Source organism: Pecten maximus, chromosome 19 (genome assembly GCF_902652985.1).
Source record: "Pecten maximus chromosome 19, xPecMax1.1, whole genome shotgun sequence".
NCBI lineage: Eukaryota > Metazoa > Mollusca > Bivalvia > Pectinida > Pectinidae > Pecten > Pecten maximus.
Window position 1 is genome coordinate 19,921,315 of NC_047033.1, and position 15,208 is coordinate 19,936,522.

Below are 15,208 nucleotides of genomic sequence, written 5' to 3' on the forward strand. Positions count from 1 at the left end.
GTTTTGTTTATTATTGTTTAACGTCCTATCACCAGCTTAAGTCATTTGATATTGATATACTGAGTTGATATGCGTGCGTATGGTGAGTGCAAAATTCCATTGTTATCCCTTCCTCGGTTGCCGAAGGTTAAAAATCTGACATCACATTCTTGCATTGTAGAACATATTGTAGAATGCAGATTTTCAAATGATTGTTACTTCTGTCATAACTACCAGAGGTCTGTAAAACGTATCCTCGGTTGATCGCGCAATTTACAAAATTACTATCTAACAAGCAGCAGACTAACTAGGTATGTACAAGCATACGTTGAAATGGAAAATAATTTAAAAACGTGATACAGCAAAATGTGTTATAAGTCAACATTAACAAATCTGTTTTGCAACGGAGGACTTTGTTTTTAGTTGTCCATGTGTCGCCATAATTGGATGTAAAATACCAATGAAGTCCAATTACACATGTACACTGAATACACAGTTGTACAGGACACTGCGGTTCATGCACTCTCAAACAGGACATTTCTTGCCATATCAAAAAGGTATTTTTTGCATCAGTAATATAAAAATATAATTTTGTCTGGTTTAGTATTGTCTAACGTGTATCATCATGTAATGCCATAACGGACAACCTTCCCCACTAGAGTATAACAATAATGCCTGGTTTAAACATTGGATTATAAAAAAACTGTAACATCAAGTTTCCTGTAAGAATCGAGTGTAAACTTTTGTTAACGAATATTTCTTTTTTAGAAAAAAAATTGAAGCCATGGAGAAAATAAACTTGGACGGAGTTTCAGCCACCATGGATAAAACCGATACAGAAGACTGTGTGACATCTAGCAATGAACTAGGCAAAGTTTCTACTGAGTATGGAAATATGCCAAGGAGGTTGCTTTACAATGTCTCTGATCGGACCCCAGTTCAGATGGCGATCTTTTGTGCCTTCCAGGTACACAGATACAACTCCATGATTCCATGATTGACATTTAAACCTTCGCGATAAATGATGTTCTTTATAGTGATTTTTAAATGTAATGAGGGTCTGATTCGACGCTTACACGAGATTAACTAAATGATAGTTGTTTCTATTGTAGAATACTTTGCATTAAAATAGCCAATTGTACATAGAAACTGATTCTTTTTAAAATTTTAATCTTCTTATTTACGCTCATAATAGAGCTGTTACACACAATGTTGTAATCCATACTGCCTTTTATGATTATGTTCTGCTTTTTCGAATATATTTTTGTTTTCAGCAAGTTCTCATTGTCTTGTCAGCCTCGTTGGCAGTATCGTCCTTCGTGGCAGACGCTGCATGTGCTGACGATTTCCCGGATATCAAAACAGACCTTTTGAGCTCAACCATGTTTATGAGTGGCCTCACAACCCTGCTTATGGTTACGCTTGGTATCAGGTGAAGTATCGATCTTCTTTTTTTCCATCTTTTGGACATCATCGTATCATCGTATCTCTGTTCTTTTCTTCCTTGTTGGTTTGCCTTTGCTTTTCATCACGTACCGGTGTTCAAAGTCTTTTTTACCACGTATATTTTCCATCGCCAGACTACCGGTGTTCCAAGGCTTCTTTTTAATAAGTATATTTTCCATTACTAGATTACCGGTGTTCCAAGGCTCCTTTTAACCAACTAGATTACCGGTGTTCCAAGGCTCCTTTTAACCACGTATATTTTCCATTACTAGATTACCGGTGTTCCAAGGCTCCTTTTAACCACGTATATTTTCCATTACTAGATTACCGGTGTTCCAAGGCTCCTTTTTACCACGTATATTTTCCATTACTAGATTACCGGTGTTCCAAGGCTCCTTTTAACCACGTATATTTTCCATTACTAGATTACCGGTGTTCCAAGGCTCCTTTTTTACCACGTATATTTTCAATCACCAGATTACCGGTGTTCCAAGGCTCCTGTGCTGATTACGTCATACCTCTGATGGCAATACGTTTACTGAACAAAAATATATGCGATGTTCCAGGTAAGTGGTTGCTAACTTATTTGACAACGCATATCATGGCTGTGCTAAGAAAGTACTGTCTAGTTATTTCATAAATTGCTATTTAGTTGTTTTGAAAACGTACTGTATACAATATAGTTAGGGAATTTCACTACAGTATATATTCACCAATCTGATTAAAATCTAGATGGTCATTCTCACTACGTTACATGAATGTAGTGGAAATGGCCATCTAGATTTTAATTAGATTGTATATTCACGGACTTTTCACATAGCGCGAAAAGAAATAACTAATGGATATATATTTATACAAATAAATGTATAGAATCCTTAATTGGAATTTTTTATCATGCACCGCTTTGCGAAATATGATACCTGTGAATAAGGTCCGACTGGGAAAAGAGTGAAATGTTATCCCCGTAACAGGTTTGTATTTTATTAGCCGAACAGAATGAAATGTTATGTACATTTTGGAATCGAATACATGTAAGTCTAGTAAATATTTCTTTAAAGAACAGTTTCAACTACTTAAGCATTTCGTTTTTTCTGTGTGTGAGTGTATTTTTTCTAGTGCTGTATAGTCTTACGAAACAATACAGTATCTAACAAACATTTATTATAATGCCAAGAAAGTATAGTATAAGGGCGGAATGTAAGTCATAATCCGGCTATTTAATGTGATTTGAATTTGATGTTCACAATCAGATTTCTTTTCTAGACTCACAGATCCAGACCAATCTAACTTTATCAAACGGTAGTTTCTATGAAACTAATGTAACTATGGAAACTATTAATCTTAAAAGGGAACTGGCTTTTTCTAAGCTGCAAGAGGTAAGATGTAGTATTCACTCTACATAAGTATACAGGAACACCAGAATGATCTTATCATGCCACCTACAAACGAAACATTAAGATAGAACAGTAAATAAAAGTAGTGATATGTAAAGACTCTTAAAGCTCCAGTTATCAATACAAATGTTTATACTCATGTTTTGTAGACTTTGCTATTTTGATACATGTGTAATATAACTAGCACATATCAGTATTTGAAATTGTGAAATTTACCTTTTGCTTTGTCATTTTTATAAATGTATAATATGTATACCATGTATAATACATTTTCAATATGGCTATACAAGTATATATCAATGTCATTGTGATACATTTATGCTATTGCTATACATGCATATTTCATTGTAATTGTAATAAATGTTTGCTATGGCTATACAAGTATATTTTATTGCCATTTTAATCAATGTATGATATGGTCATTGTAATAAATGTATGATATGGCTATACATGTATATTAAAATGTCATTGTGATAAATGTATGATACGGCAAATATATGCTCTGGCTATACAGTATACAAGTATATTTAAATGCCATTATGATACATTTATGATATATCGGACATCTATAGGGTAAAGAAGAAAGCAAAACACAAAGTCGTAGCAGTGAGGAAAGAATAAAAGATATTGTTAAAGTATTGCGATGGGGTACAATATCAATTTTGGCATCATTTTAGCACTCAGCATTATGATAGTTAGATAAATGGTTTGCCTGTTGTCAGTACAAAATAACCGCAACCGTCCACACCTCGCGCATTCTTAACATGCATTCATCTCGCACACAGGGGTCGCAGTCTTTTAATGACCTTAGTTCTTGGTAGGACATTGAACAAAGCCTAACCAAACTCAAATATATTTTATTTAAAGAAATATATCTAAGCATCTGATATTTTCATGAACATCTGTATCGTGTCTCAAGTTTAATATATTTGCATTTTTCAAGGTTTCAAATTTCCTTTTTTTTCCCCGCACGTTTATTGATTTTGAGCTAGAAATACGATATACGATTGTATTGATATTTCTGTATTTTTCTGTTGTTTCCAGTTCCAGGGTTGTCTAATCCTGGTGGGCGTGGTCCACTGTCTGATTGGAGTGACGGGTACAGTTGGGTTCCTCCTCCGATTTGTTGGCCCGATGACCATAGTGCCGACTATTTTGCTCACTGGTATATTCTTATCCCGGGCGACGGCGAAATTTTCAAAAGTTCATTGGGGTATATCTAGTGTGTAAGTATCTGACCATTATATCTAACTATTCATGTAGTTAATTATTCAATTTGTTAAATTTTTCATAATTGCTGTACTTTTTGGGGCATCTATTCATTGTTGCTCTTTGAGACTCACATTCAGTCGCCTCCCGCCATCATGCAACAGCATCTTGAGACTCACATTTAGTCGCCTCCCGCCATCATGCAACAGCATCTTGGTCCGAGTTGGTCCGAATCGTCTGTTTCCCGTAGCGTCCTGTAGGGACACTTCGGCATTCGTATTTCTTATATTTTCAGTCTTCATAAATATTTGTAGCAGTTTTTTCACACCACTCTCTATAATTCTTATGATCTAACACATATTTTTCTAAAGTTTTTCAGACTTTGTACACGATATTTAATCAATCACTGTAGAGACGATAATGCAACATTTTTTATATAAATGCAATGTCGTCCACTAGCAGTGTTTAGGGACGAATCGTCTTCGAACCCTTCGGAATACTTTCACGTGCGGGGGAATTCAAAATATCTCTGCCGTTGGTCGCATAGCGTTCTAGTGTTTGAACATGATGCAGTCACGCTAGTATCCGCCTTCGGCCCACGTTTGCCGAAGGGTTCATTGTGGTTTCTCCAGTTACTAAAACATTATTCTTATTGTATTTTATTGTATTTCCAGTACTTCTTATATATATGATGTGATTGTATTTGTGATTTTTTGTGTTTTGATAAAGGGGCGGATTGCCTCGAAAATTTAACAAACCTTATTGTTTACACTGTTTGAATTACTTCTTTGCCCCATAGTGTGTAAGTAAATATATTAAATAAGCTCATCGATTCATTTGATATTACAAAACACAGGGAAACAATGCATAATACGAATATCTATATAAAGCAGATATTTATATATGTTTTATTGTTTGATGTAATTCACACTTGCCATCATCCATGCTCACTGTAAACTAGGAATAATTCTAAACAGGATATTGTCTTTTTTCTATCGCATTTCTATATTTCATTTTACACTGTTCAATACATAATATTACTCAGATATGATCAACAGTAGTTTCATTATTGAAAGAGATTGATATTTTAAACTTGCTGATTGAAATTTCGAAAATGTATCCTGTTTCCGTTTTACGACTAAATGAAACCAGGACGGCTGGGACGGCCATTATTCTATCACTTTACCTTGGGAACAAGAAGATGCCGTGTCCAGCTTGGTCCAGGCGGAGGGGTTTCTACTGGTACTGGTCTCCTTTTCACCAAGTATTTTCGGTAAGATTGTCCTTGAAATAGGGCGTGATGTTGTATCTGTAGGATTATATCATTAATCTTTCTTTTCTTTCTAATCATCCTAGATGATAGTTGGTCTCTAAAATGTCCCCTAATTAGACGACACAGACAGGAATCCTCGATTTTTACGAAGGTCTACTAATAGTCGTCTTCTTCGATCAAACTGCTGTGTCTTACAGCGAACATAGACTTTTCTCGCACCTGCAGTGGTTGATTGCTGTTGTAGGACATTGAACAAAGCAAATAAAACCGAGATAAAACATTATACTCCAACGATTTACGTCTGTTCAGCTGTATGGGTCAATGTGCCATCGGTTTAAACACATAAAAGTTTGATAGTTCGTTGGTTGTTACTTTTAAGGGTTATCTAAAGAGCGAATCAAGTAAAATCAGTAATGTTTAACATTTACAAATTCCTACTATGACATGTATAAACACTGACTCAATTTCGATCTTGAAATGAAAATGGCGGCTGTGAATAATATCACAGATAAAGGGCATATAAGGAGGCATTTCAAACACCGAAAATGCTCTGATTAGACACTATAAAGAAATCTTGACATGGTAAGAAGATTTTTTTTTGGAAAAAAAAAAATCAACTTCTGAGTTTGGGGTATATTTCTTGAAAAGGTCCAACCCACAAATTTAGTAATTTGTCCTAAAAAAACTTCCTTCTTACTATCATTAAATACCTTAAAAGTATGATATAGAAGACTTTTTATAGATTGAAACGCTCCTTTTTATTCCATATTTGTGTAATATTACTCACATCCGTCGCTTTCAATTGAGGGTCAAAACAAAATAGGTGTTTATACATACATACAGTAAAATCCGATGAAACAGATGCTCCTATCGTGAGCATAAAAGCGGAGCTTTTTTCAGGTTTGGTTATTTGTGAGACTTAAAATCATTCCATGCTACATTGATAACTCTAAGGAAGAAACTGACAGCATCTACAGAAACTTATTTGTAATTTTAGGACACTATATTAATACATTGTGGTATATTACATAGCTATTTTTTTATACAAATATATATTTACACTTGCAAAGTTTTGTCACTATATAACAATACCAGACCGATTTGTTTACCATTCTTGCATGGAAACATTGACCTTTGAACTTCGAGTGCTTCGGTCGCGGTCTGTTTTCCGTTACTCTCGATGAACGCGTGATGAAATATTTCTTAAAATAAAACAACACGCTTTGTTTACCATTGTTAAATGTATAAAAATAACATGTTTGACAATATTAAATATGATAATCTATCAAAATGTTTTTGTTATTTATGTTAATATCATAATAAAAAACAGAACTATTTTTTACCGCGGAAAACAAGTCTCAATTTGTTGTGAAGCGTCACCATTGGCTGTTCTAATAATTGACTCCTCCCACTGTGTCCGACTTTTATATGATTTTTTTTTATTTACAAAGAAAAAATATTGTAATCACAAAGACTTATAGAAACAACATCCGTAAGTGTAAATATAGGGATTGGATTTTACTTTTATGTTAACCATGCTTTGATGGAGCAATTCCTCTAAGAATATATTCTAAATGGGGCGCGCTATGTAGATATTTATTTGTGTTTCAAATTCAACTTTGTTTACCTATGTCGATGACCCTTTAAATGAAAACGCGTGAAGCATGGTAGCAAAGGCAAGGTGATAAGATGATATTGAATCAATTTATTATATTATATTATATTATATTATATTATATTAAATGTATTTAGAAAACATTTTATTAACTCAATTAAGAGAGTATATCGAGGATTTTGTAAGTTTAATTGAGAAAGTACATTTGTAAATCTAATTACAGATTTTAATCGGCATATTAGTAGGATGGGGGCTGTCGGCCATTTTGACGATAACAGGAACATTGACGGACGATCCAGATAATTATCAATACATGGCCCGTACTGATGCACGGTCGGGGATCATCGCTACAGCAACCTGGTTCAAAATGCCTTACCCAAGTTAGTATCTCTGATGAGATAATTAACACTGGTATTTCGTAAGTTTACCCAAAGGGTTCAGCAAAAAGAAGTGTGATTTAGGAATGATAATATGATTTCACTGTCATTTAATTAACAGAATTAAATTAGGTCAGCAAGTCGGCGTAACTTAAAAACAAATACGTGATGGCAGGTATTTGAAAAAAAGTATTTCAGAGGTGGTGTTGGCAGTTGAATACACGATAGTTTAGAAAATCTTCAATGGTTATTAGTTCTATATTTATCTACACTCTCTCCTCATCCATTTTATTAGACTTGTTTTTTTTTTATTAATATGTACATTTTCGAACAGTGAAATATATAAAATTAAGAGTATGAGTCCGAAAAATGTTCAGCAGAAAATAAATGTATATATGAAACATCAAGGCCTATTTGATGAGGATTTAGAAGAATTTGACCGAGAAATTCCCCATCATTGTCACTGTCAATACTGGACAACTAGTATGTAACATTGAAGAAACATAATAATTGTTTAATAGAGAGAAAATTCACATTAGGAAGGAATGATACAGATATTTTGACTGCTTCTAGACCAGTTCGGGGCGCCTTCTTTTAATGCTGGTATTTTCATCGCTTTCCTCATTGCCACGGTAACCTCAATTTTGGACTCGATTGGAGATTACTACGCATGTGCGAGAGTTTGTAACGTACCACCTCCACCACGGCATGCCGTTAACCGAGGAATTGCCGTCGAAGGGTTTGGTAGTATACTTTCTGGGATGTTTGGTTGTGGTCACGCAACGACCACTTCCGGAGGAAACATTGGGGCGTTGGGTGTTACTAGGGTAAATATTTTTTTCTTTGATATCATAAACATGAAACAATATCAATGTCAGTGTAGATAATTCGGAATAAATATTTGTCTCGGCTACGCCAAACATGTGTTGTTACAGTTACATTAAGTTAGATATCAAAATGGACATCTTAAAACAACATTCATTAACAGAATATCACCGAGATGTAATATCCAGATCCATTCTCAACATCGGAGGCATACGTCATATTAAGATGACTTTTGTTTATTTTTCAGTATGAAAGATTCAATATTCAAACATATTTATTAAACATTGTATAAAGCTTTATTTAAAAAAGTCCATAATGACGAAGTAGGGCAGAGGGGACATACTTATGAAGAACATTTATAATACAAGTTATAATATTTGCAATATGAAATATAATATCTATAATATAAGTTATAATATTTGTAATATAATGTTTAATAGATATAGTATAAGTTATAATATTTACAATATAAAATATAGTATCTATAATATAAGATATAGTATTTTTAATATATTCATAACTGCAGGTAGCGAGTAGAGACGTGTTTTGGTGGGTGTCCATTATATACATGGTGTTTGGACTCGTTGGGAAGGTCTCGGCAGTCTTCATTAGTATTCCAGTACCTGTCTTAGGTGGTGCCATGATAATAATGTTCGGGATGTTAAACGGTATCGTCCTCTCTAACCTACAAGTAGTATCGCTGTCCTCGACCCGGAACCTAGCGATCATTGGAACAGGTCTACTTGTAGGTCTGATGATCCCGTACTGGGTAGAGGCATTTCCGGACGATGTTGATACAGGTATCACAATAAACGTGCAATATTCATCCTTGCCAGATCAGTCCAAATTTATTCAATATGAAACCAAATATTCAAGGATAAAATCGAATATCGAAGTCGCTTTTGATCTTAACCGACGAGAGAGAAGTATTTTTATAACATCATAACCTGTCTTAAACGCCAAAACTGCTTTAAATACCTTAATTATATGTAACAGAGCGCATGATTAATTAAATTTAAATCACTGCCTCCGCTAGGAATCGAACCCGGGACCTCTGGCTTACTAGTCTTATGCTCAACCGATCGAGCTAAAGAGAAGATCTCTCTAGCCGAGCGGTATATTGCGGCTAGTATTTACCAGGGTTACATACTCCCCCTCCAGGAAAGAACTCGTCCTCGAGTTTCCAGGAGTAACAGCGATGCTTGTGGAGCAATCCTGAGTATTTTCCCCGGGTCCCTACATGGGCGCCAATGTAACAGAGCGCATGATTAATTAAATTTAAATCACTGCCTCCGCTAGGAATCGAACCCGGGACCTCTGGCTTACTAGTCTTATGCTCAACCGATCGAGCTAAAGAGAAGATCTCTCTAGCCGAGCGGTATATGGCGACTAGTATTTACCAGGGTTACATATATTAGTCCGTACTTTGCAATGACCACATCAGTCTGTACTTTGCAATAAATCGGCGAAAGTTCCGGACTGTCACAGGGAGACTGAACAAAAACATACCGCAGCCTCCAAAAACACACATACGAAATCCTCACACGCATGCAAGTCGCACACACTGTCCTTAAATTGCCATAGCTGTTGGTATGACGTTATCAATAATAAACCAAACCAAACAAAAGCTATGAAAAATTTAGTTATAAAAATACTTTGGTAAATCTGTGTGATAGCTTTCCGTTCATTTCTCTGTCTGTCTGTGACCATCTGTTTATCGGTTTATAGTTACTGTTCCATGTTGCCTTTGTTTCCAGGAAATTCCTATTATAACAACATTTTGAAAACCCTACTTGTCAATCCGAGCCTGTCTGGAGGACTTATCGCTTGTTTCCTTGACAACACCGTACCAGGTAGGCTATCAACACAATGTGAAAAAAGGATCTTCTGCCAACAGATAATGAGGATGTACAATGTTTAAATTGGTCAAATTTTAATTTTTACTCATAGTATAGTAGGTCCCCGTCGTTACTTCAGTCTTATCGTTGTAAAAGACGGTTTACGTTTATTTGTTTTACGGGCTTAATGTCCTCGAAATAACCAGGGTCATATGAGGAGGGCAGTCACTGAGACACCCTGAGAAGGAAAACAAAGAACAGAAAATTGATCAGTGAGGAACGAAAGGAAACATTTAAGATCCCTAGCATTACAATAGGAGCAGAAGACTTAGTATGGTCTCTTCAATGTCCCCTAGTTAGAAGACACGGGGAAAATTCCGGACTGTTCAGGTGCCCACATTGAGTCGCCTCAAGAACAACATGGTTGGTTACAGAGTGCTCTCTGTTTGGGCTCATTGCAATGTCCCATAATCAGGAGACAAAAGAGAAACCATTTTTACGAAATGGAGTGACATGCAGCCAGCATATTTATTCCACGCTACTACACATGTTAGGGCAGTTGCCTTCACCTACCATCAAAATTTTACTCTGGATAAAAATTTTAAATTTTATTTTCAGCGATTGTCTACGCCATGAAGAGTTAAAATTTGAACGAAAAAAAAAATAGTCAAATAGATTATTTTTTTCAAAAAAAGACCGAAATATGCTCAAATATGACCCTATCGGAAAAATACTAAGAAAAATTCTATACAAAAAGAAAATAACAGTCTTTCTTAATTCCAAATAAGTGTTTTTATTCATTCATAGCGAGATTCACAATCGGGAAATCAACAAAACAGAAAAGTCTACAAAAATAATAGTGTGAGCTTCTTTTGGAAGGCTCCATTTTCAAATCTAAACCTAACTTTTAAATTCAAACGTTAGGGCCATATTTCCAATATCGCTTCTTCACCCTAAACGCGAAGAAGCGAAAATACGATGGCGAAGGAGCGAAGTTCAATCGCTCATTCGCCATCGGGCGAAAACATCGCTCCTTCGCCACCGTGTTTTCGCTCCATTGCTTCGCTCCTTCGCGTATAGGTCAAAGGAGCAATATTGGAAATTTGGCCCTAACGGAACACCATAACTTCTGTTTATAACCAGACATAACATGATTAGAACAATACTGTACTGTATAGTAGCTATACAGGTTTAATTACATATTTAAGCTTACTGATTATTCTACTGTGTATCAGGGCTAATATAGGGAAAATAATAAGAGACAATTAACAGTCCAGTGTCTTGGTTATAGCTCTGTCTACAGTTAAATAGTTACTCTAATCAGTACATGGCCATTGGCATTAAAATGAATTGGTTTCTGTTAATGTCTTCACAATTTTTTCACATTTGTGTTGCCGTACGTTTTGTGTAAAATTTAAATTATAAAATACATCAACTAAAAGTTAGGCAAAGTCGTGAATGTCCGGTAGCTAAAGTTGTCAAACGTATAGGGATTCGTTGGAACCTTGCTAAAACGACTCATGCTGATTACGGAATTAGATCTAATATAATCATTTAATTGTTAAATAAAACTGGCTAGATAATCATTACCAAGCTGAACAACAAAAGTATACGTCCTTAATGTGCTTCGTTGTTAAGCCAATAGTAACATTTACATGTTTTTTTCTCTTCCTCATTTAGCTGCTAACAATGCTTATCTCCGTTCAGGACGCATTTTCGTTGTAATATTCAGATTATGTATATATTCTTCTCAAAAGTAGAATAAGCCTTTAGATAGACATTTTCCATAAAATATTGTTCGATCAAAGTAGCCTATGCAAAAAACCGCCGGGAATTTCCAGGAGTCGAACAGTGGACACCGGCACCACCATATACTAATCACTACAAATAGTTCATTGATGTGTCGTCTGCTCTTCTGCTATATATCGGCGGTCGGCAAACATCGCGAATTCTCGCGAGCTTGATACAAAAAGTTGAGCATAGGAACAATTATTCTTGATAGTTCCACTAAAGAAAAAAATTTTTTTTGAAGGAGCACGCGCAGGTGAAGGCACCCATCTTAAAACGCTTTATATCGACATTCGCTGCCCTATAGGTATGGTTAGGGATTGTACCTCCTGTCTCCATTGCATGATCGTAATATGCGACTAAATTTTGGATCTATGTTTTCTCTTCTTTGTAACAAATTTATTCCTTCCAATATCTCCTTTGACACTGCCTTACCTTTAACCACTGTGAGAACAGTTTTGGGTTCTGTCCCTCGGCCGAGACATATCAGAGTCTATGAAATTGGCAGTTGCCACTCCTACTTTACACTTAGCTTTGGGATTGGGACGACTACTTCGCAAATTGTCGGTATAGCATGACCAGGTTGGGTGTTCTGCTTGGTGTCTTTGACAGTATGCTTCAGTGATCATCAGATCCACGCTAGGACAAGGAGACAAACGCATATGTAACGCAGCCACTCAAAACACACATAAACAAAACGCATATCTTTCGAACACAGGGGAAGGCCGTCCTTAATAGGGCTGTCGGTTTTCTTTTATTTCAGTAAGGTTCCTGGAATTGTAATCTTTGTAGTTCATAACTTATACACATGTTGAAAAATCTATCATCGTATCATGGGCAATCTTATTCTTTGCTTCATTATATCATGACTTGCAAATATTTCAGTCTCCATTTAAACTAATTTGCCAGCGCAAACCCAAATCTTGTTTATTGCATATGTATCTATCTTAAGTTCTGATAATTTGACTAGAATCATCAAACCATAACTTTCCGCCCACGATGTCCATTGTCACACAACATCGGTTTAAATGTGTAAAGTGTGTACATTGTGTGTTTAGTATTTGGCCCCATGTTTTGAATCCACTATCGTTCGTAAAGCTAAATATAAATTAGAGACAGCAAAATACTTGGGTTTTTTTTTTTTGTAATTTATTACAGACCTTGCCTCAAGGCTGAAGTACAACCCTTAGACTTTGCGATTGTAGCAAAATGCTTATCATACTGTCGCTTTGAAATTCAGAGAATAAAAGAATTTTAAATGCACTGTTTTAACTACGTTGGTACTTGACCCAAATGCGTGAAAGTTGTAAATCCTAACTACACCCTCATTTTCCTACATTGCGCCACGCGGAGAGTACACGTGTTCTCAGATAGGGAGAATGCATACGGAACAGTTTGATTGTAAAGAACGACATTGCAAGTGCATTTAGTATCCAATGTTTTTAGTTCATTACCGATGTTATTTGATCGCATCAGAAATTTTCATTTTATATCAGTTTTTGACATTACTTGAAAAACTGCTCAGCACAATAACGACATATGCAACATGGAGTCCTGATGTTGTAATCGTCAACTGCTTGATGTAGTATCTAAAATGATTTTCTTGTATATTTAAAGGTACACTGGACGAACGGGGTATTACGGCATGGCAGGACCCTAAAAAGGGAGCCCAAGTCCATCAATACAGTGAGGGACTAGAGGTGTACAACCCTCTTATACCAAAGGGCTGGATGAAGTGGAAGATCATGAAGTACATCCCGATTTGTTTATACACGAGTTCAGGTTTCAACACTAATGGCCGCGTGGTATAAACTGCAAGGAAACTGATGTATAGCATAGAGAAATATTAGATATTCACAGAAATATCTTTAGTTTTTGCTGTTCATTTCTTCACATTTGGTTTTTTCTTATATCGACATTACATCTTGGTATAAGGTATAGGAATTTACCAATGCACTTTCTTTTGCAAAGACTGAAGATACCAAATCAAGAACCATGAAGCGTATCAAACAAGGATTTGACCGTGTCAGTATTCTTAATTATCTGCACTATTACTCTTCTCTGGGATAAATCGACATAATTAAATCGGCAACATAATGATATAACTTCGATTTGCGCTTACTACAGCCTCCCAAAAACACACGCTACTAATTATATACACATGCATTTTGCAGACGGCTTGGCCGTCCTTAAATTACGACAGCTGTTGGTATGACGTGAAAGGATAATAATGAAAAGGTATACCATAGGCAATGGCTCGAGAGTTTGCTTTTATGTAGTCAGAAGCAACTGAACATACACTAAAAATGTCATATTTCAATGCAATTTTATTCCTTTTAACTTTCTCAGGGAAAGAAGCGTAGCGTCGAAAGTTCATAATAGTTTTCCAATAAACTAACAACTGTAATTATCTCTTGCAAGAAAAAGATCTACATTGAAATTGTTTGTAAACGACATTTAAACAGTTACAAAATTTAAGAAACATCTACCACTATAGAAATATTGCTGTATGATTTCAGGAATATGTTGGCCTCCAAAGAATCGGTGATGACCCTGTCTTCTATTTAGGATATCAAAATGCAACTGTATTTCTCTTATTTTTTCTTCTTCCTAACGTCCTCCCTGGGGAATGCTTTGGTTATGTTCCTTGGCCAAAAATTTCGACGCACATTTAACGCTGAGCATTTAAGGAAAGGAACGACTGGTCTGCGCGTTGTCAGTATAATTAACCAGGTTTGGTATCTTGGACGGCGTCTTCGGCGGAAAAAGGAGACAAGCCCGAACAATGCCGCCTGAAAGGCGAATAAACTTGAAATCGTATCACTCAACATGATACCAGGATTGATTGCTATGTTGTGAGCCTCGTATTGAATAAAATACTCAAGGATGTTCTTTTTAACTAAGTTTTTTTACTATATACGGTCTCGTTTGGTTATATAACATCGACGAAATAGCACTCTAAAGTTAACAAGACAATTGACTTTTGCAAAATAGAAAAACTCGGTTAGGATTAGGGCTAGGATGAAAGAATCTGTCCTTGTCGTGGCTGTCATTCACGATTGTGGCTTTAGACTCATTGGGTATCCGCCTTATTCACCTGATCTCACTCCATCAGACTTTTATCTATTTCAAAACTGAAAACAACTATTTCAGGCAACCACATTCATTCCGATGATGACGTCATACATACAGTGGATGACTGTCTGAACAGCCAAGGAAATGAGTTCTATAAAAGTAGCATTGAGGCCCTTAAACACCGCTGACAAAAGTGTATAGATACTGAAGGGAATTACGTAGAAAAATAATTCAATATGGCCGGCAAAATTTAAATACTTCAATATGAGGCTCACAACATATCAATCAGCCCTCGTAGTTAATCATGGAATGAGACCATAAACACTGACATGTTACCAGAGCCAACACATCGTGAGTTATAATGGGAATATAAAAAAGGAAATATTTAA

General features: G+C 35.8%; 1 protein-coding gene across 1 annotated transcript; it reads left to right on the forward strand.

Annotated features, from left to right (window-relative positions):
* Positions 1-763: 763 nt before the first annotated feature.
* LOC117317448 (solute carrier family 23 member 2-like) lies at positions 764-13,611 on the forward strand. Its single transcript, XM_033872259.1, has 12 exons — positions 764-946; positions 1,254-1,411; positions 1,903-1,975; positions 2,987-3,012; positions 3,392-3,425; positions 3,864-4,045; positions 5,181-5,301; positions 7,140-7,296; positions 7,867-8,120; positions 8,645-8,918; positions 9,876-9,971; positions 13,362-13,611. The coding sequence occupies exons 1-12, from the start codon at positions 764-766 to the stop codon at positions 13,553-13,555; spliced, it is 1,752 nt and encodes a 583-aa protein (XP_033728150.1). The 3' UTR covers positions 13,556-13,611.
* The last annotated feature ends 1,597 nt before the right edge of the window (positions 13,612-15,208 follow it).

Bases quoted from the DNA above. Each gene is read 5' to 3' on its own strand.
- LOC117317448 (XM_033872259.1), top strand. From the start codon at position 764: ATGGAGAAAATAAACTTGGACGGAGTTTCAGCCACCATGGATAAAACC. The intron at 3,013-3,391 runs GTATTTGAAATT...GGACATCTATAG, and splicing joins AATATAACTAGCACATATCA to GGTAAAGAAGAAAGCAAAAC. The intron at 8,919-9,875 runs GTATCACAATAA...CTTTGTTTCCAG, and splicing joins TCCGGACGATGTTGATACAG to GAAATTCCTATTATAACAAC.